We start from the raw sequence: 22,129 nt of genomic DNA on the forward strand, positions 1-22,129 counted from the left end.
GGCCGGTTGTGGGGGAAGGGGGCGGAGAATCCACAGGGGGGGGGCCTCGTGGTCTCCCGTCTGTTGGTGGCGAAGACACGGGGCAGTTGCACGGTTTTCTGACACGCTAGCTGCAAGCGGCCTCTGATTGGTAAGTTGACCGATTTCGTCTCGTGTAATATACTGAGCGAAACCCTCAAAAAAAAAAAAAGAACATTGGAAGAACGGGAAGATAACATCGTCATCGACTCAGCCAAGACCCGTTCCGACCCTTCACAGTCAGCGCCTTCCACTTCCAGCGATTTCGATTTCAGCACCGAAGCTCCTCATGGCCTACTTCTTTCCCAAAAGACAGTGTCCGAATCAATGAGGATTATTTGAGGAATTCAGTTCTCTTCCACCCACCCGCTGAATGTATTTTGGATAGACTTTAGATAGCGTTCAACCGTAAAGCACAGACCAAGCACAGACCACGGACAGGAGCCCTGGAACATCTAGGTCAACTTTTGTTTCCCATTTAGTGGGTAAAAGACTGAAGACCCTCCTCCCTGCACGCATGGCTTTCTCAAATTACAGCAGTTTGAATCGTGCCCAGCTAACCTTTGAGTATCTGCATACCAACTCGTAAGTATCTTAGGTTACTGATAAGGTATTCCCCTGATGAGAATCAAGAGATCCTCTTTGCCCAGGAAATTCTGCTTTCTCCCTCTTTACTGATGAGTCTTGAGCTTTGTGTGGAAGAATGAGATCAGTGAATATGTTACTAACCCAGAAGATGATGCTCTGCGTTTATCGGATTCAAATTGAATCAAGGGTCGATATATTGAATTTTTTTTCAAGTGCTTGGAATCTATCAAGTACAGCTCATTGGATCACTGCAATTGGGACTGTACGTTTTTCTTATTTAGTGACAGCAGCTAAAACAGTTTTGGTATAAGAAATCTAACATGGAAAACCAAAAAAGAAAGAAGACAAATTCATTTATCTTTGTCTTTTGGGCCACAGCCTGTTATCTTCCAGGTTTGTACCTGGCTATGCTCAGGGATCACTTGGTAGTGCTCAAGGCTGAAAATAGACAATATGGGGATCAAGTCCTGATCAAGTCCTCATGTAAGGCAAACACCTTAATTCCCAGGAAGAACTTGGAACCATGTGGGGTGCTGAGGATTGAATCTGGGTCTGCCACATGCAAGGCATTATTATTCAGTGTCCTATCTTTCTCTAGATCTCCGTGTTCAGTTTTGAAACAAGTCAAATATGAGATGACAAAATTACATGGAATCTTTGAAGCCCAAGATTTTTCCACCTTCTCCAATGACTTATTTTCTGTGATAATAGTGATGATGAATCACTTAATGACAGTTTTTTCTTTTGGGCCCCACGGTGGTGCTCATATTTTACTACCATTTCTGAGATCAGGGATCATTTTTGCCAGGCATTGGGACCACATGGATTTATTCTTGTTCTGACTTAGTAGTCACTTCAGGCAATACTTGGGGAAACTATATGAGGTACCAGTGATTGAACCTGAGTCTGCTGTGTTTAACATTAAGTGCCCTATCTGCTATTCTCTTACTGTCCCCAGGAAAAAAAAAAATCAGTATTTATGTATTCTTTTGGTTTTTAGGCCACACCCAATGGTGCTCAGGAGTTACTTGTGACTGAGCTCAGAGATCACTTCTGGTGGGCTTGAGGGACCATCTGAAGTATCGGGCAAGCACCCTACGTGTTGAATTATATCCCTCCAGTCTCTGATAATCACTTCTTAATTATTTTTTTGGTCCACTCCCGTTTGACACTCAGGGGTTGATTATTCCTGGCTAGGCACTCAGAAATCTCTCCTGGCTTGGCGGGGGACCATATGGGACGCCAAACCGTGGTCCGTCCTAGGCTAGCACTTGCAAGGGAGACGCCTTACTCTAGCACCACCACTGCAGCCCTGAAAATCACTTTTTAAAAAAGTTTTGGGGTCAAACCCGACATTGCTCAGGGACCATCCCTGGCTTCATACTCAGAGATGACTCCTGGAGGGACTTGGACCATACGGGATACCAGGGATCAAACCTGGGGTAGGATGCATGTAAGGCAAGTGCCATACTTGCTATACTAGAGTATCTGGCACCCTACTTAGTGCTTTTAACCAGTGGGCATTATGTCATGATTCTAGTTTTACCTTACAGAATTTGTTTCCTTGTTTTAGGCAAACTTTCTAAAAACTTCAATTTGGAAGATATGAACATTGCTGAGTCTAGATTACATGTTTTGAATGTGGAGAACTGCAAAACCAAACCAAACCCCAACTGCATTTTTAGTTTATTGACCAGTAACTTGAGGATTGTGGGGTCCTTTTTCTCTCTCTCTCTCTTTCTCTCTTTTTTTTTTTTTTGGTTTTTGGGCCACACCCTGTGACGCTCAGGGGTTACTCCTGGCTATGAGCTCAGAAGTTGCTCCTGGCTTCTTGGGGGACCATATGGGACGCCGGGGGAGCCGGGGGATCGAACCGCGGTCCGTCCTAGGCTAGCGCAGGCAAGGCAGGCACCTTACTCCTAGCGCCACCGCCCGGCCCCTTTTTTTTTTTTTTTTTTTTTGATTCTTTATAGCTGCTTAATAGTAGGTGGACAGAGTCAAGGCAAACAAAACTATTAAATTACTTGTTTATGGGGTAGTTAGAGAACTTATGTATTGGGCTCTTGGTGAAATGATACCATCAACTTACATTAACATTTAAGGTTTGGATAAACAATTTTGGAGGCTTTGAAATTTCTTACATGGATCAGACTTTTGAAGTTTTTTGAATGGTTTCAAAATTCAAAGAAGAAAAATGGAGGTTAAAAAGAAAAAAGAAAAACGCCTTGCATGCAGAAGGATGTTGGTTTGAATCCCGGCATCCCAAATGGTCCTCCCAGCCTGCCAGGAGCGATTTCTGAGCATAGAGCCAGGAGTAACCCCTGAACGCTGCTGGGTGTGACACCCCCCCCCCCAAAAAAAAAAAAAGAAAAAAACAGGTTGAAGAGATATTATAGCGAGTAAGGCACTTACCTTGCATGTGGCTCATCCAGGTTCACTTTCCGAGCATCCCATATGGCTCCCTGAGCTCTTCAAGAGTGAGAACTTTAACCCCTGTAATATCTCTCTGGCCCCAAAATACTAAATTTTCATATAATTGGAAATGATGGTAGATAATAGCTCTTGTGATTGATACAGTGTAAGTTAAGGAAAGATCTGTCTTTAGTATCTATTTAAAAGAGTGATTTTAGGACACATGACATGCATATAATATTACCTTTTATTGAGTTATGAAAGAAATGGTCCTTTGCTTACCTTCCATTTTAATGTAGACTTGCAGATAGAATGTAGGCTAAGAATGGGAAAAGCTGATGCGGTAAAAAAGGCTTGGGAGCCAGTTAAGTCTTGCTCCTCCTCTCGTCACCTGGGCCATACCTAGCAATGCTCAGGGGTTACTCCTATCTATTCTCAGAAATTATTCCTGGCTGTGCTGGGATGTTGAGAATTGAGCCTGGGTCAGCCACATGTGAGACAGTATCCCTATCCTCTTCTATCTCTTTGTCCCTACCTCTTTGGAAACTGGGTATTTCCTTTGGTCATATCAACTTCTCTAAACCTCAGTTTCTTCATCTGTAAAACAGGACTAATTGAACAAGATAGTGCCAAGTGATATAATTACCTCATACATGGTTAATAGCATTTAAGTGATTTAATTAAAAAATGGTTATAGGGGCTGGAGAGATAGCATGGAGGTAAGGCATTTTGCCTTTCATGCAGGAGGTCATCGGTTCGAATCCCGGCGTCCCATATGGTCCCCCGTGCCTGCCAGGAGCAATTTCTGAGCCTGGAGCCAGGAATAACCCCTGAGCACTGCCGGGTGTGACCCAAAAAAAAAAACCAAAAAAAAAAAAAAAAAATGGTTATACTCGGGGCTGGAGCGATAGTGCAGTGATAGGGTTTTTGCATTTAACACAGCTGATCCAGGACGGACCTTTGTTGAATTTCCGGTGACCCATATGGTTTCCCAAGCCAGGAGTAACCCTTGAGCATCACCGGGTGTGGCCCAGAAACCCAAAAGAAAAAAAAAATAAGTAAAATAATATAGAAAAGTACACAATAATTTAGAGTTAAATAAGAAAATAAATGAAAATTTGAGAAAAATACTAGATATGTCATTAGCTTAGTACCTTCAGGAATAGTTTTCAACTTTTATGGAGTATTCTACAGAAAACTTTTTGGTTGTGTTTTGTGTGGATTTTGTTGTTTTTGCTTTTTGGCCACACCCGGTGATGCTTACGGGTTACTCCTGGCTATGTGCTCAGAAGCTCCTGGCTTGGGGGACCATATGGGATACGAGGGTATTGAATCGCAGTTTGTCCTAGGCTAGCGTGCACAAGGCAGACAGCTTGTCCCACCGCTCATCCCCCTGTTTTCTGTGTTTTTAAATTGATGATTTGAAGAGGAGTTGTACAATGGGGTAGGACATTTACCTTGTACATGGCTGACTTAGGTTTGACTCAGCATATCATATGGCATCCTAAACCCATGAGGAGTAACCCCTGAGCATGATTGGGTGTGACTCAAAATCCATTTTGAAAAAGTTGATAATTTGAAGAATTTAAGATGACTCCAAAGATTCTAATTACTACAATTTTTCCCACACCCCTATTATTACAATTTTTAATATGCAATATGAATGTTGGGACTGGAGAGTACAACAGATATCTTTATCTGTATACAAGTTTCTGTCTCCAGCACCCTTATGGTCCCGTGACACTGTCAGGAGTGATCCCTGAATCACCACGTGTGACAAAAACAAACACAAAGAATATGAATGTTGGATATTGGGCCTGGAGAGAGAGAGAGCACAGCTGCCAGGGCACTTGCTTGCATGCAGCTAACTTAGTTTTATTCTAGGCATCATTTATAGTTCCCTGAACCCTTTCCAGGAGTGATCCCTGAGCATTGCAAGACGTGGCAACAAACAAAACAGCAGCAACAACAAAAATAAGTATATTTTGATCAGAAGAATATGAGTTCTATTTTTAGACCAATTTCTAAAAGCATTGGTGTCTTGGATTAGCAACCATTAAATTCACTGATCTCATGGAAAATTTTCTAAATTTCTAAATTTTAATAACTCTTAGTGCTTTAATTAAAATTTACACAATTTGGAAGGCTGGTGAGGTGGCGCTAGAGGTAAGGTGCCTGCCTTGCACACACTAGTCAAGGAAGGACTTCGATCCCCCAGCGTCCCATATGGTCCCCCCCCCCAAGCCAGGGGCAATTTCTGAGTGCTTAGCCAGGAGTAACCCCTGAGCATCAAACGGGTGGGGTCCAAAATTATTTTTGAAAGTATTTGGAAGGAAAAAACATGTTTCTGAACAGCTTCATTTTCATTATAAACATTTTGCAATCTGTTCTAAACAATATAGTAAAATATATTGCATGCTGGTTATTTAGTATGTATATTTCATTAAAATTTTTTAGCAATATTTGTATTGACTGAAATGGCAAAGATCAGCTGAAATACTTATTTTTAAAAAATTATAGTAAATAATTATAGACATACTATTATGTAAAATCTTTCATCTACATTTTTAATTAAAAGGTAAGGTGTTGGGTCAGAAATATACAATTGGTAGGGCTCTTTTTACCTTGCTCATGGTTGGCCTGAATTTGACCTCTGACACTTCGTTACATCCCTGAACCTTACTAGGAATGAAACCTGAGCATACCAGGTGTGACATGCCCCTCTTCCCCCAAAAGAAGGTCTACTACTTTTATACTTATTAAAAATAGGGGAAATGGGATTAAACTCTTGATTAAGGTAGAGAAAGAATGTGAAGATGCATTTTAGGTTTAAATAACTTCTTGCGCTCTAAATACTATGATAGTGTTTTGTTATATTACCCAAACTTTGAGCAGTTTGATCATAGACTTCTTTAGATGTTTATATGGACATGATGATCATAGACTTCTTGAAGGGGCTAACTTTAAGAGAGGGACCTTATCCCTGAGCCTGCCAGGAGCGATTTCTGAGTTTAGCGCTAGGAGTAACCCCTGAACATTGCTGGGTGTGATTCCCATCCCCCCCCCCAAAAAAAAAGAGGGACCTTAGGGGGATGGAGCAATAGCATACTGGGTAGACCCAGGACTGACCCATGTTTGATCTTTGGCATCTATTATGGTCCCTTAAGTCTGCCAGGAGTGCAGAGCCAGGAATAACACCTGAGTGCCACCAGGTGTGGGCTAACCATCCCCCCCCCAAAAAAAAGGGATCTTAGGAGATCATTCCAGCACTTTGATCCTAGAATCAAGAAGAGCTTGCGCACAGAAGACTAGGATGGATCGAGGTTCAATCGCCTCGGATCCCCAAGCCAGGAGCGATTTCTGAGTGCACAGCTGGGAGTAACCTCTTAGTGTCATCGGGTGTGGCCCAAAAAACAAACCAAACCAAACCAAAAACAACAACAAAATGGTGCCAGAGAGACAGCTTAATGCAGTACTTCTCAATTATTTTCTGTCATGCCCCCAGGAAGAAGAAAACACTTTCCACGCCCTCGCGTGACTGTAAAGAGTATCTTTATTAAAAAAAACTTTAACCTGCAAAACAAAAATATAGAAAATAATTTGAGTTGATTTTTTAGTCAGAGGTGATGTCTGGATTAATGGCTACAATGAGCATGTTTTGCAATGCCTAGCTTTTTGAAGCGGGTTTTGAAGCAGGACACAGCAACTCTCAGCTCCAGAGACATAAAAACCGGGGTTAGCTTGTTATAACAGTGTTTGCTGAGGTCAAACGTGCCCCTCTTTACGGAGCCTCGAGCCCCACTATTTGAGAAGCACTGGCTTAATGGAACAGGTGCATGCACATAAGAGGCCCGGATTCTTACTCACATAGTAAGGATACTTGGTTGTTTGTTTTGTTTTGGGGTGACACCCAGCAGGATCGGGGCTTATTCTTATCTCTACTCAGGATTACTCCTGGTGAACTCCAGGACCATATGGGGGGTACCCACAGTTGAACAAGGCAAATATCTGCAGTAGTACTCTCTGGTCTCAGAATAAGGTATTTTTTTTTGGGGGGGGGGTTGGGTTTCAGGGGTTATTCCTGGCTCTGTGCTCAGAAATCACTCCTGGCAGGCACTGGGGTCCATATAGGATGCAGGATTTGAACCATGTCCATCCTGGAATGGCTTTGTGCAAGGCAAACGCCTTACCATTGTGCGCTATCTCTCCGGCCAGAATAAGTATTTGTGAATAGTGTGACTTGATGATTGTGAGTTAGAAAGTTCTAGAAAGGGGCCGGTGAGGTGGTGCTAGAGGTAAGGTGTCTGCCTTGCAAGCGCTAGCCAAAGAAGGATGGTGGTTTGATCCCCCGGTGTTCCATATGGTCCTCCAAGCCAGGGGCAATTTCTGAGCGCTGAGTCTGGAGTAACCCTTGAGCATCAAATGGGTGTGGCCCGGAAAACCAAAAAAAGAGAAAGTTCTAGAAAGACTGCGTAAAATTTTAGTAGCTAAAGCGGAGAGATAATGCAGCGAGGCTAAGGCTCAAGCAGTGCTGGGTTGTAGTCTCTCCCCCAAAATCGGAATGAATTGAGAGTAGAGTATGTGATAATAAGTTATTTTCAGTTTTGTTTGTTCAATGTTCAAGGGATAATCCTGGCTCTGTTGGGGTTGGGTGGAGGTCACACTACTGGTGGCCAAGTGCTTGAGAGACATTAGGTGCCAGGGATCAAATCCAGGCTGCCTGTGTACATGTGTGCATCCATTAAGATGTCTCTATGCCACCAGTTTTAAATTATTTTTTTCCTAAAATCTTGATAATATTTTATAACTATGACTTTCTATTAGGATCCATAGTTCACTTCTATGGCCATTTTTGCTGGTTCTAAGTATTTGTCATTTCAGAACTACTCACCAGTTCTTATTTGAAGGTATCCGGGATCAAATCTGGGCCTCATGTGCATGTGTTTGTCCCATTTAGCTGTCTCTCTGGCACCAGTTTTAGATTTTTTTCCCCTAAAATCTTAAGTATTTTATAACCTTGACTTCTAATTAGGATTCATAGTTCAATTCATGGCCCTTTTTGTTGATTCTTAGTATTTGTCATTTCAGAACTACTCACGAATTCTTATTTGGTGCTCTTGCTGAATTGGTTGATAATGCCAGGTATGTATTTTTCACATTCAATCTGGTGAACTACTTTTTGGATATTTATGACCTTTGTTGGGAGTTTGACAACTATAACTCCTAAGAGGTTTTTTTTTACCAAGAAAATATTTTTAATAGCGTATTAGTTGATACTTCTACTTTACTTGATTAATTATAATTCACTCATTACTCTGAGCATGAAATTAGTGAACTTACGACCTCTGAAGCTATCCTCCTCTGTGTATTAGAACAAGATAATTGTAGTGAGACATAAGGGATTAATAAAAAAAAAAACTGGAGCTGGAGCGGTGGCACAAGCGGTAAGGTTCTGCCTTGCCCATGCTAGCGGTTCCATCCCCCAGCATCCCATATGGTCCCCCAACCCAGGAACGAGATTTCTGAGTGCATAGCCAGGAGTAACCCCTGAGGATCACCAGGTGTGGCTCAAAAAAACAAATAAAAATCTTGAGTCAAATTAATGGAGCAGACAAGCTCTGATTAAATTTGTTTTTCAAACGTAGGACACCATCTACTGTCCTTTAAAATTCTGTTGGGTTTTGTGTCTTCCTTAAATGTGTACTGTATTTTATTTTCAGATAATTCTAGTTGCTAAAAAGAATCTAGTTGCATAAAATGGTTTCTAAATAGAACTTCGGGTTGCTCGGAGAAATAGCAAAGTTTAAATCAAGTTTTTTTTTTTTTTTTTGGTTTTTGGGCCACACCCGGTAACGCTCAGGGGTTACTCCTGGCTATGCGCTCAGAAGTTGCTCCTGGCTTGGGGGACCATATGGGACACCGGGGGATCGAACCGTCCAAGGCTAGCGCTGGCAAGGCAGGCACCTTACCTTTAGCGCCACCGCCCGGCCCCTAAATCAAGTTTTTATTATTAAAATATTGTTTCTGGGGCCGGAGAGATAGCATGGAGGTAAGGCGTTTGCCTTGCATGCAGAAGGACGGTGGTTCGAATTATGGCATCCCATATGATCCCCCCGAGCCTGCCAGGAGTGATTTCTGAGTGCAGAGCCAGAAGTAATCCCTGAGCACTGTGACCCCAAAATCAATATATATAGTCTCAAATATACATACACACACACATATATATATATATATATATATATATATATATATATATATTTTTTTTTTTTTTTTGTTTTTGTTGTGTTTTTTGTTTTTGGTTTTTGGATCACATATGGGATGCTGGGATTCGAACCAATGACCTTCTGCATGAAAGGCAAATGCCTTATCCATGCTATCTCTCCGGTCCCAATATTGTCTCAAATATTTATTTATGTTAAAATGAGATATAATCTTATTTCTGTTTTTGTTTTGCTTTGTTTTTGGTTTTTGAGCCGGTGATGCTTAGGGGTTACTCCTGGCTATGCGCTCAGAAATTGCTCCTGGCTTGGGTGACCACATGGGACGCTGGGGGATCAAACTGCGGTCCGTCCTAGGCTAGCGCTGGCTAGGCAGACGCCTTACCACTTGCACCACTGCTCAGGTCCCATCTTATTTCTGTATTAAGTAGAAATCAGGCACATTGATATGGTGGGATTTGATTTTATTTTTCTATTCTTTTTTTTTTTTTTTTTTTTTTTTGGTTTTTGGGTCACACCCAGCTGTGCTCAGGGGTTACTCCTGGCTGTCTGCTCAGAAATAGCTCCTGGCAGGCACGGGGGACCATATGGGACACCGGGATTCGAACCAACCACCTTTGGTCCTGGATCGGCTGCTTGCAAGGCAAAAGCCGCTGTGCTATCTCTCCGGGCCCTATTTTTTTATTCTTTTTTTTTTTTTTTTTTTTTTTTTTTTTTGGGTTTTTGGGCCACACCCGGTAACGCTCAGGGGTTACTCCTGGCTATGTGCTCAGAAGTTGCTCCTGGCTTGGGGGACCATATGGGACACCGGGGGATCGAACCGCAGTCCGTCCAAGGCTAGCGCAGGCAAGGCAGGCACCTTACCTTCAGCGCCACCGCCCGGCCCCTGATTTTATTTTTTGTTTTTGGGCCACACACAGCACCAAGCTCGGGACCATATGGGATGCCGGGGATTAAATGGTCTGTCACATGCAAGGTTAACACCCCGCATACTGTGCTATCAGTTCAGTTCCAGTTATTTTTTCAGTTCACTTTTGTTTGTTTGTTTGTTTGTTTTTTTTGGGCACACCCTGTAGCACTCGGGTTACTCCTGGCTCTGTGCTCAGAAATTGCTCCTGGCAGGCTCGGGGGACCATGTGGGATGCCAGGATTCTAGCCACCATTCTTCTGCATGCAAGGCAAACGCCTTACCTCCATGCTACCGCTCCGGCCCCTCAGTTCACTTTTGTCCCACATCACATGGTTGTGTTCAGGGAACCAGGCAAAGAATTTGCTTAGCCCTTTTGAACTTGCTCTCTGGCCCCAACTTTGGTTTTTCCTTTTCTTTTTTTTTTTTTTTTTTTTTGATTTTTGGTTCACACCCGGCAGCACTCGGGTTACTCCTGGCTCTATGCTCAAGAAATCACTCCTGGCAGGCTTGGGAGACCATCTGGGATGCCAGGATTTGAACCATCTTTCTTCTGTATCCAAGGCAAACACCTTACCACCATGCCATCTCTTTGGCCCCAAGTTTGTTTGCTTTTTTCTCTTTTTTTGGTCAATATCCTGTGGCGCTTAGGGGACAATATGGTGCCCAGTATTGAATCCGGAGAGGTTGCAAGTAAAGCAAGCATGTTAACCCCTATACTATCTCACTGGCCCCTCCTGACTTAACAGTTTTATATTAATTTAAAGTGCTAACTTTTTAGAACTGTTTGAATTTGCTTCTTGTTTGCCTAGTGAAGCTATGGTATACTGTGATAGTCTGCCTTTTTTTGGGTTGGTAGGGTGAACTGGAACTTCCTGGAAATGAATTTTTGTATACCTGTGCATATTTAATTCTCATACTTAAAATATTTTCATTTTTTAGAAAAAATTTTGGGGGTGTTTGGTCTGGAGAGATACATGCAGTTTGCGTAGATTCACTCCCAAGCACCATATAAAATCCCCTCAGCACAGACAGGAATAAACTATGAGCACTGTCAGATAAATCTCAAAAACCAGGAAGAAAAGAAAAATTTTTTGGCTCGGGCAATCTAGTATTGCTCAGGGAATATTCCAGTGTCCATGCTTGGAGTTTTACTCCTTGCACGTGCTCACTGAGGAGCATGTGGTGCTGGGTATCGATTGCTGGTCTCTTAATTACCTACAAAATCCTTGTTCACAGTCTGTTGAGCTATTTTTTGAGGCCTTCAAATGCAGTTTTGTAATTTTTTTTTAACATTTTGGAAGTAAGTACATGCGAGTTATGAATTTGAGTGGATTTTTTTGCATTTAATAGTTATGAAAACACTCTAATTTTTTCTTGCAGTGGTTAGCAGAATTGAATTTATTATATGTAAATTTTGTTTTTTGTTTTTGGGCCCACACCCGGTGACGCTCAGGGGTTACTCCTGGTTATATGCTCAGAAGTTGCTCCTGGCTTGGGGGACCATATGGGACGCCAGGGGATCGAACCTCGGTCCGTCCAAGGCTAGCGCAGGCAAGGCAGGCACCTTACCTCTAGCGCCACTGCCCGGCCCCCTATATGTAAATTTTTATGAAACCCTTACTTTGCAAAACTTTTTTTTTTTTTTTTTTTTGTTTTTGGTTTTTGGGCCACACCCCGCGGTGCTCAGGGGTTACTCCTGGCTGTGTGCTCAGAAATAGCTCCTGGCAGGCACGGGGGACCATATGGGACACCGGGATTTGAACCAATCACCTTAGGTCCTGGATCGGCTGCTTGCAAGGCAAACGCTGCTGTGCTATCTCTCCGGGCCCTAATTGCAAAACTTTTATAAAAACCTTAATTGCAAGGGGGCCAGAGAGTTAGCATGGAGGTAGGGCGTTGGCCTTGCATACAGAAGGATGGTGGTTCAAATCCTGACATCCCATATGGTCTCCTGAGCCTGCCAGGAGTAATCCCTGAGTGCTGCTGGGTGTGACCCCCCCCCCCCCCAAAAAAAAAAAAAACCAAAAAAACACATTAGTGAGAATACAGACTTGAAGAGCAAGCCTGAAACCTGATTTTATTATTTTGGTCACAACCTGTGATGTTCAAGGTCTTTTCCCTGTTACTGTAGCACTTAGGAGACCATATAGCACTGGGGATTGAACCCAGGTTTTCTGAATATTAAGCACACCCCCCCCCCCAAATACAAATTATCTTTACTGACTGAAACCCAACTACAATCGTATTTGTAATTCAATGTGTTTAAATAAAGGTATTAATAGGCGGCCGGAGAGATAGCATGGAGGTAAGGCATTGCCTTGTATGCAGAAGGACAGTAGTTCGAATCCCAGCATCTAATATGGTTCCTCGAGCTGCCAGGAGCGATTTCTGATAATAGAGCTAGGAGTAACTCCTATACGCTGCTGCAGCGTGTGACAAAAAAACAAAACAAAACTAAAAAGCACAAAACAACTACAAAGATATTAATAAAAAAATTCAAATATATAAGGAAAAGTGTTTTGACAAGTACAAAATTACATAGGTTTTTGTATTGATTTTCTGAAAAGTAAAAACTCAAAATAATTGTATCACTCAAAAATGTGCACTTTACGTCATTGACTTTTCATATTTTTGTTTGAATCTTGATTTTTTTTGTTTTAATTTTGCAGAGATGCTGATGCCACTAGAATTGATATTTATGCAGAGTAAGTTAAATGTTAGTTTCTTTCAATAAATTTATTTCTGTAGCTAGTGGGAAGTAACATTTCTGGTGGCTTGGGACATGGAATGATTATATCATGGTTAGAAACAAAGAAGTCAGGCCGGAGAGATAGCACAGCAGCGTTTGCCTTGCAAGCAGCCGATCCAGGGACCCAAAGGTGGTTGGTTCGAATCCCGGGTGTCCCCTATGGTCCCTTGTGCCTGCCAGGAGCTATTTCTGAGCAGACAGCCAGGAGTCACCCCCTGAGCACTGCCGGGTGTGGCCCAAAAAACCGAAAGAAAAAAAAAAAAGAAACAAAAGAAGTCTTGATGAAATATGTAATAGAAAACCAACAATTTAGTACATAGAATCTAGGGATATTTAGGTCTGTAGATATCTATATAATAGCTGTCAGGAGAAATTGTATAGGGGTGATAGACCAGTGGGGAATGAAATTTCAAAATATAAAATCTTTTACTTTGTAAGGTGAGTGGTTTGGGTCAGACCCAGGCAATTCTTAGGGTTTACATCTGGTTTCTGGACTCAGGAATCACTCCTGGCAGGCTCACAGACCATATGGGATGACAGAAATCAAACCTGGGTTGGCTGAATTCAAGGCAAGAGCCCTACGTGCTGTATTCTCTCTAACCCCAAAGTATTTTAATAGAGCAAGCCACCAGGTTTGTGGTATTGTAGCCAGAGAGATATGGGAAACTCTTTCCAACCTTGGTAAATAACTGGTCCCACTTTGAGAATTGCTAGTGTCCGTTGCATAAAATTGGTAACAGTTTCACACTAAGGTTTTCATAAATATTTTTAAGCAGATGAGACTGGAGTGACTGTACATTGGGTAGGGTGTTTTCCATCTACATGGCCAATCTGAGGTTGGTTTCCCCATCCCTGCATCCCACATGGTCCTCTGAGCACTGAGCCAGGAGTAATCCTGGAGCATTACTGGGTGTGGCACCAAAACTGGAAAGAAAAATGTTTTTATATTTTGAAGTAAAAAGAGGTTTTATTTGGAATTTTTGAGTAAGGAGATGGTGATGACGGAAAGGGAGAGAGGGGCAATAGCACAAAAGATAAGGCATTGCTTGCATGTGACCCACCTAGGTTCAATTCTCATTGCCCTGAGCCTGCCAGTTGTAATTTCTTAGCCCCCACTGGTGTGGCCAAAAAAGCAAACTAAAAAGGGAGAGAGTACATTCTCAGAAGAATGTTGTCTTCTCCAATGGTGGAGGGACCCCCCCCTCCCCGGATATAAAAACCCAGCATGAAAGTAGAAAGTATACTCTCAAGAAAGGGAGATGTGGGTGACATATGTATGTGGGGACCGTGTTCATGGACCCAACGATATGTGTGCCAAAAAGTTTTTAGGCAAGAGGGGTCAGGTGAGGTTGAGATACTGTTTTTTTCTAGGTATTCAAATATAAAACTACTGTTATGCTGATTTAATTGCTATTTGGCAATAAGAACGTTTCTATTTTAAAGTAGGTGAAATGATTAAAGAATTCTTTTTTTAATTTTTTTATATTTGGGCCACACTTGGCAGCACTCAGGTCACTCCCTGGCTTTCTGCTCAGAAATCACTACTGGCAAGCATGGGGGGACCATATGGGATGCCGGGATTCGAACCCCAGTTGGTCCTAGGTTGGCAGCTTCCAATGCAACGCCCTACCACTATGCTATCTCTCGGGCCCCATTAAAGAATTTTAACTCACTCTGGCTCCAATAATTACACATTTTCTTTCTTTCTTTCTTTTTTTTTTTTTTTTTTTGATTTTTGGGGCCACACCTGGTAATGCTCAGGGGTACTCCTGGCTAATGTGCTCAGATGTTGCTCCTGGCTTGGGGGACCATATGGGACACCGGGGGATCAAACCGCGGTCCGTCCAAGGCTAGCGCAGGCAAGGCAGGCACCTTACCTTTAGCACCACCGCCGGCCCATATTACACATTTTCAAAGTCATTATATACAAGTTAAGAAGGACTTTTCAAAGATTATGTAGAGTTCTGACCAGTTAACCAACTAAAAGTGGAAAAAAGAGGTATAGGGTAATTACATTTTTATGTAAGCAATTATGAAATTTTAAGCTCCACAGTTCCATTTTCATGGCAAGCATTATAAAATATTTAAAAATGTATAAAGATCATTTTTGCTTATACTTTTTATTATTTCCAGGACACATGCTTTTGTTATTGAGACATCAGTTCTATAATGAGGCTCTCTCAGATAATACATGATTAATTCAATGGTGTATTAACCAATGAAATATTGCTTGGCTAAAAAAATTCTTTATTTTTTTTTTGGTTTTTGGGCCACACCCAGTAAACGCTCAGGGGTTACTCCTGGCTATGCGCTCAGAAGTTGCTCCTAGCTTGGGGGACCATATGGGACGCCGGGGGATTGAACCAGGGTCCGTCCAAGGCTAGCGCAGGCAAGGCAGGCACCGCCCGGCACCCTAAAAAAAATTCTTAACATGAGCCTTTTCCTTTTCTTTTTACTTACGGTAAGGTAGGAGATTTCCTTAGATGGAATCAGGGCCTCATATGTGAAACGTGTTCTATTACTGAGAACATCCCTAGCCGAACCCTTTTTTTTGTTTGTTTTTGGGCCATATCTGGTGATGCTCACGGTTTACTCCTGGCTATGCACTCAGAAATTCGCTCCTGGCTTTGGGGACCATAAGGGACGCCGGAGGAAATCTAACTGCGTTCTGTCCTAGGCTAGTGCCTCCTAGGCTAGTGCTGGCAAGGCAGATGTCTTACCACTCCGTGCCACCACTCAGACCCAGACCCTCCTCCCCCCCCCCCCTTTTTTTTTTTAATAATTTCTTTTATTGTTGTCTTTAACATTTACTTGGGAACTATGTCTGGGGATCAAACCCATGTTGGGCACATGCAAGGTAAGCACCTTACTATCACTCCTGCCCCCCGTTTTTTTGTTTTTTTTTTTTTGCCAGACCCAATGGTGCTCTAGTTACTTATGAATCACCCCTGCCTGGCTCTGGGGACCATATAGGATGTCAGGGATTGTATCCAGGTCAGCTGTGTCCAAGGCAAATGCCCTTCATGCTGTGGCCCTCTTCCTGACCCCTCCCTCTTTTTGGCCCAAACACTCCAGGATGATTTATTTTTTGACGGATATCTGAATGAAGTATTTTAAGTATTTGAGATACAATTGTGATATTGCCTGCTTATGAAAAGTCTAGTATTTTTTTTTTTTTGTAGTGGTCCAGGGGCCACACTGGTCAGTACTTGGCTGGTGCTACTGGGGCCTAATGTTGGGGACTTCTAGAATCATTAATTATTGGGGTTCTGGGGACTATGCAATCTAGAAATTCAATCTGGCACCTCTGCATGTTAGGTATGTGCCTTAGGCCTTGAAGCTCGCTTCCCGGGTATTGAGTAATTACTAAAACATTTTTTCTGGCCACAGTTATAAAACTCATACACTGATGGGTACTCGGACTTTCAAAGCCAAACTCTTAGAGCTGCTTGGGGACTAACCAGGATCATTCTGGCAGTGCACAGGGTACCATGTGGTACTGGGGATCTAATTCCAAGGCCTTCACATCTAATAATGCATATGTTCTACCTCAAACCATATCCCTAGCTTAAAATTTTAGGATTTTTTGTGGGGCACTAAAGTCATCAAAAAATTCTTCACAGACCGATTTCATTGATAAACGGGAACTTAAAATCAATAATTCTCAGAACCTTTAGTGCCACATTGTTAGGAAGAATCTTCCCAGATGGGATGAATTTCTCATGTCTGGTAAACTTTGGGTCAAAGGACATACTCAGGTTAGCTGCAAATCAACTTTATTTCTTAATTATAGAAGTTTTTTCATAAAATGCTATGCTTGTTTTTAAAGTAATGGACAAAACGACTTAGAAGATTGTTAGAAGATGGTTTACAAAACCCTTAGGCAGTAAGGTGTTTTATCTTGCACAGAGCTGACCTAGGACCGACCGAGGTTTGCTCCCTGGTGTCCCCATATGGTTCCCCAAGCCAGGAGTAACTCTGAGCACATAGACCAGGAATAACCCTTGAGCGTCACCAGATGTGAACCCCCTCCCCCCAAAAAAAGAAAAAATCCTTAGGCTAGATGGAGACACCATTATCCAAACCAGTTCTTTCATCTCAGTGTGCTTTATTGGCAGCATTTACTGTGGAAAAAGCTCACCAATTTAATCATTGCACAAATGGCCAAAACAGAGAAGGGTCCTCTTTTCCAAGTGATAATAGAAGGGACAAATATAACCAAGTATATTTGGGAAATGTTAAAAGAATCGACTCTGTCCTTAGCACCTTTGGTTGGATTTCAGAAGGACATTTAGTTCTTGATACTCTGATGCAGTGCATGTAATAGGTATTTCCACTTTAAATACAAAGTCTCTGTGCATTTTGTTCATTGTTGAGTAAACCTTTAGATAGGCTTTGGGTCCAGAGATCTGATGAGACTTTTTTTTTTTTTTTTTGGTGGTTGTTTTTGTTTTTGGATCATACCTGGCAGTGCTCAGGTTTTTCCTGGTTACTTGACTGTGTCTAAGGCAAAACATCTTACCCACCTTACTCTGGTTCTATTCCTTGGATTATTTATTTATTTTGGGTTTTCAGGCCACGCTTGTTTGATGCTCAGGGGTTACTCCTGGCTAAGTGCTCAGAAATTGCCCCTGGCTTGGGGGGACCATATGGGACGCCGGGGATTGAACCGAGGTCCTTCCGTCCTTCCTTGGCTAGCGCTTGCAAGGCAGACACCTTACCTCCTAGCGCCACCTTGCGGGCCCCAGATTTTTTTTTTTTAATGTGTGGGGTGTTAGGGGCCACATGCTCAGGGATCACTCCTGGTGGGCTCAGGGGAACTTACAGGGTATTGGGTACACAGTTGATTCCAGGTCAACTGTGTGCAAGGCAAAAAAAAAAAAAATCTCTATTCTCTGTACTAAAGATAGGCCCCTGATCTGACCTTTTGGGACCAAGCTTCACATTTCTCACCTACTAAACAGTTTAATGTTGACAACACTTCTGATGGGTAACAGCTCAGTAATGGCAGTAACTGCTTTTTACAGAAAGGCGAGAGGACCTTCGAGGAGGATTTATGCTTTGCTTTTTGGATGATGGAGCAGGGGATGGATCCAAGTAAGCTGAGATAATTATACATATTTCATTGAGAATGTAGACTTTTTTATAAAAATGCTTATTGTGTAAAATTCTTTATCTAATCTGACTAGGAGATACACCTCAGGGAGAGGTCTTTTACAGTATCATAAGGTTTAATTGCACTAGTATATATGTTGAGTCTTATTTCTAGCATGCAAGACAGGACCTGAAAAGCAATCTAATTGACCTGGTTACCTTTGTCTTGACGTTATATTAATATTAGTTTGTATAACACATAGATATTCCCCAGCCTATCTTTGGCCCCTGACCTTAGGTTTTTAGAAATCTGAGATAGGAATGCTAACTTTGCACTTTCTCCTGTGCCTGCCACTTCAGGTGATGCTGCCAGTGTGATCCAGTTTGGGAAGTCTGCCAAGCGAACACCTGAATCCACCCAGATTGGGCAGTATGGGAATGGGTTAAAATCGTAAGTATTCTTAGATAATTGTTACAGAGCTTAAATTGTAAAATTTGAAGTGATGCTTTCCTGCTTTTGTTTGATCAGACAGCAATGGTCTTTCTTCTGCCCTGTCCTCCAGAAAGGAGTGGAGTTTTGACAACCCAGCTATTGTCTAGCCTGTTTTATTTTATAGGTAAAGCATGAACATCCAGAATCATTGATATTGGAGCAGCTATAGTTTCTCTTGGCTCTGTTCTGGAACTATGCTTTTATTTCTACCCCCATGGTTGAGAATGTGAATGCTTGTTTTATGATTTGAAATTTATCTGAAATAGTAAGGGAAGTTTTTTCACAGTATAGCAGTGTTTCTTGAGCACTTACCAGGGCCTTGTGGACCTAGACTAAGTTTTAGAGACTTGAATTCTTTTTCTGTTTTTCATAAATATATCTTGCTGGGCCATGTGGTAGGGACCTACCTAATGTCATCAAATCCCTTGGGACTTCTTTCTCTGCCCTTGTTTTCCACTTGTTTGGTGTTTGGAATGTGTTGTTCTGGTTTTGAGTAAAGCCCCAAGAGAAAGGTTTCTATTTCTGAATTGCTCACTTCCAGCTGTGTACATACCTTTGGAAGGGATTGGAGTTCGTACAAGTAAAAATCTGAGTCACATTTTCAGTCTTGCTGTGGAAATGTTAAAGTTTTGTTTGTTAGTGGATATGGTTGGTCCAAGACAGTATCATCAGTTGTGCCAATGCTGTGTTTTGGGAATATGAGGAAGAGAGTCATCAATTGCAAAGACATAAAGGACCTGCTACCTAGATATTTTAATTTGTCTCTAAGACAGAGATCAAATGGTGATTACAAACATTTACGATGTGTTAGGAATTGCACTAAAGTTTACTTGGATGATAATCCCTTTGAATTGTAGGACTAGTCTTAGTTTTGGATAAAGAAAATTAAGACTTAAAGTGTGAAATGACATAAATAAAGGGGTAAAAATTCCCCAAAGGAAGATGTGCTTGTGTACTTCCTTTCTTGACAATTCTCAACCAGCTTTCTATATTTGGGGGATCATTCAAGGCTGTACCCAAGTGATGCTGGAGAAGCAAGTTGCTGGATTTCTATACTGTTTCTTCAGAGCTGTACTTCAAAGTCTCAGTTTTCCTCCTTTGTGAATTAGAACAATTTGTAACTAAGGACTTGGAGAATAGAATGCCTTCATTACTGTAAGATTTTAGATGGTGGGGCCGGAGAGATAGCATCAAGGTAGGGCGTTTGTCCTCGCATGCAGAAAGATGGTGGTTCTAATCCCGGCATCTCATATGGTCCCCCGAGCCTCCCTGCCAGGAGTGATTTCTGAGCATAGAACCAGGAGGAACCCCTGAGCACTGCCGGGTGTGACCCAAAAGCCAAAAAAAAAAAAAAAAAAAAGAGAGAGAGAGAGAGAGAATTCTAGATTGGTTTTTAGCTTTCTTGTCTTAATTTCTTCTTTCAGTGTCCATGGCAGTTTCTTGGCCTGATTTAGTTGAGGGAGAGCTGAGGACTCTGATTTTCATAGACTCCTCAGGTAATTCAGGACAAAGGTGATCCAAGTTTCTAGTATCTGAGGTCTCCTAGAGCAGCATTTCTCAACTGGGGGGCCCCTAAGGCTTCCTATGGGCCCTCAGAATATTTTGTGGGGGCCACATCTGAAAATCAGTAAATGGGGAGTCACGGCACAAGATTAGTGGCCAATTGGTTGTACAGGTGATTGTGGGGACCACACATGAAAAGGAAATAAGATTGTAAGGGGACCACATTCAGAAAAGGTTGAGAAACACAGTATACTGTCCTACAGTCATTGTGAGGAAGAATCTTGACTTTTCCACTGGATTTATTCCAGCAGCTCTCTACCTGTGATTTTGTATTTGCCATACCCCTGTGGTGCTTAGGGCTATTCCTGGCTCTGTGCTCAGGGATCTCCTGGTGATGCTGTGAAGGGGCCAGGCTATATGTGGTACCCAGATTGCAAGTACTTTAATCCCTGCTACTCTAATATTTTTTTTCTTCCCAGTTTTGTGGCCTCATATAAGCCTCATCACTCAGTATGTTTGCTATCTAGAAAATAGGGTTGAGGAACCCCTGAGCAAAGCATAGTGGGTAGGGCATTTGCCTTGCACATGGCCGACCCAGATTTGATCTCTGGAATCCCATATAGTTCTCCATGCCTGCTAGGGGTCATTTCTGAGTGCAGATCCATTAGCGCTGCCAAGTGTGGCCCCAAAACAAACAATTAAAGGTAACGTTCAAAGTGCTTTGAGGATCGGGCAGTATAGTTGGAAGCCTCATACCCCAATCCTGGGGTTATGAGCAGCTTCCCATGATTGGGGAACGTGGGTCTGGAAGCAATGCTTGACACAGGAAATAATCCACACAAGGTTAGGGAGATAAAGCAGAGTCAGAAACTTCCACCATAAGCTATCTGCAAGCAGGCAAAGGGTATCAGCAGGCAGACAAGCTAGCTTTTGGGACTGAAACTGATAGAAGTCTCTCTAACCCGAGGTCTTATTAGGAAGAGTAGGACTACACCCCCAGGAGAACATGTAGGGGTAAGAGGCTAATCCAGAGGTACTTCCCACCAGGTTTGGACAAGCACATGCAAAGAAGTAAAAATCAGTTATTTCGGGGCTGGAGAGATAGCATGGAGGTAGGGTGTTTTGCCTTGCATGCAGAAGGACAGTGGTTGGGATCTCTGTATCCCATATGGTCCCTTGAAGCTGCCAGGAGTAACCCCTGAGCTGGGTGTGTGACCCAAACAAAAACACCCCCCCACCCCCTGTTATTTCAATAGGGAGGGAACTTGATCATAGTAATGGAGAATGTTATTAGCATAATACAATACAAACTGGTTTTTGTAAAGGACCTCTCCTATGAAATAGTGGAGCCATCTAGTGCTGAGAGTATTTATTTAAGATAATTTAGAAATTGAAAAAGTTCAGGAAAAGTGATTAGCTAAAACTAAGCTGGGGGAAAAATAGGGAAGGCCGGCAGAGTAGTAGTATTTTCAGTTATATTCAGCTCCCATGGCAGAATCAGAGACAGTAAGAGAGGCACAAGTGAATGTTTTTGCCAAATTAGGGCAAGGAACAATCTTTGACAGAAGGCTAGATAATGTACTCATTGTTGCCCCTTAATGTTAGAGATGGAGGAGGGACTATGAAAAATTATTTGAGGAAGGAGAATCACTAGCAATTTAGGAACTGGAGGTAAGAAGCAACAGGACTTGGCAACACCCAGAGTGTCTCTAAAGTGTGTCCCTAAGAATTTTCCTGAGTGTTTGGGAAATGAATTACACCAGATCTCAAACTCATTTACCTGGGAGCCGCAGGAGGCAAAGTCGGGGTGATCCTTGAGTGCAAAGTCAGTAGTAAGCCCTGAACATTGGGGGTATGACCCAAACAACTAAAACAACAAAACAAAAAAAGATTCCTCTAGGGCAGGGCCACAAAATGTTGTACGGAGGGTTTATATTTGTACCTAGAAAAAAAGAATAGTTAAGCTTCTCACTGCCATCACATCCCTGGGTACTTTGAAGCCTAATGTGATAATACCCAGAAAGACCCAGAAGCTGCTCTGAGGTAAGGGACTATTCTCCAATTCATTCTCCCCCATGATGCTTTAAAGCTGCCATCTTTGCCTGCTCCTCAGTGATTTCACATCCTCCAGAGGAAGGAAGCAG

General features: G+C 42.3%; 1 protein-coding gene across 1 annotated transcript in view; it reads left to right on the plus strand.

Annotated features, from left to right (window-relative positions):
• Positions 1–464: 464 nt before the first annotated feature.
• The window catches only part of MORC2 (MORC family CW-type zinc finger 2), a 55,759-nt gene continuing 34,094 nt past the window's right edge, over positions 465–22,129 (plus strand). The window contains 6 exon segments of the mRNA XM_049788897.1: positions 465–603; positions 8,107–8,160; positions 12,816–12,862; positions 17,923–17,978; positions 17,980–17,992; positions 18,350–18,460. Coding sequence (XP_049644854.1) covers positions 536–603; positions 8,107–8,160; positions 12,816–12,862; positions 17,923–17,978; positions 17,980–17,992; positions 18,350–18,460 — 349 coding nt within the window. The 5' untranslated portion in view covers positions 465–535.

This window comes from Suncus etruscus, chromosome 15 (genome assembly GCF_024139225.1).
Source record: "Suncus etruscus isolate mSunEtr1 chromosome 15, mSunEtr1.pri.cur, whole genome shotgun sequence".
Classification (NCBI taxonomy): domain Eukaryota; kingdom Metazoa; phylum Chordata; class Mammalia; order Eulipotyphla; family Soricidae; genus Suncus; species Suncus etruscus.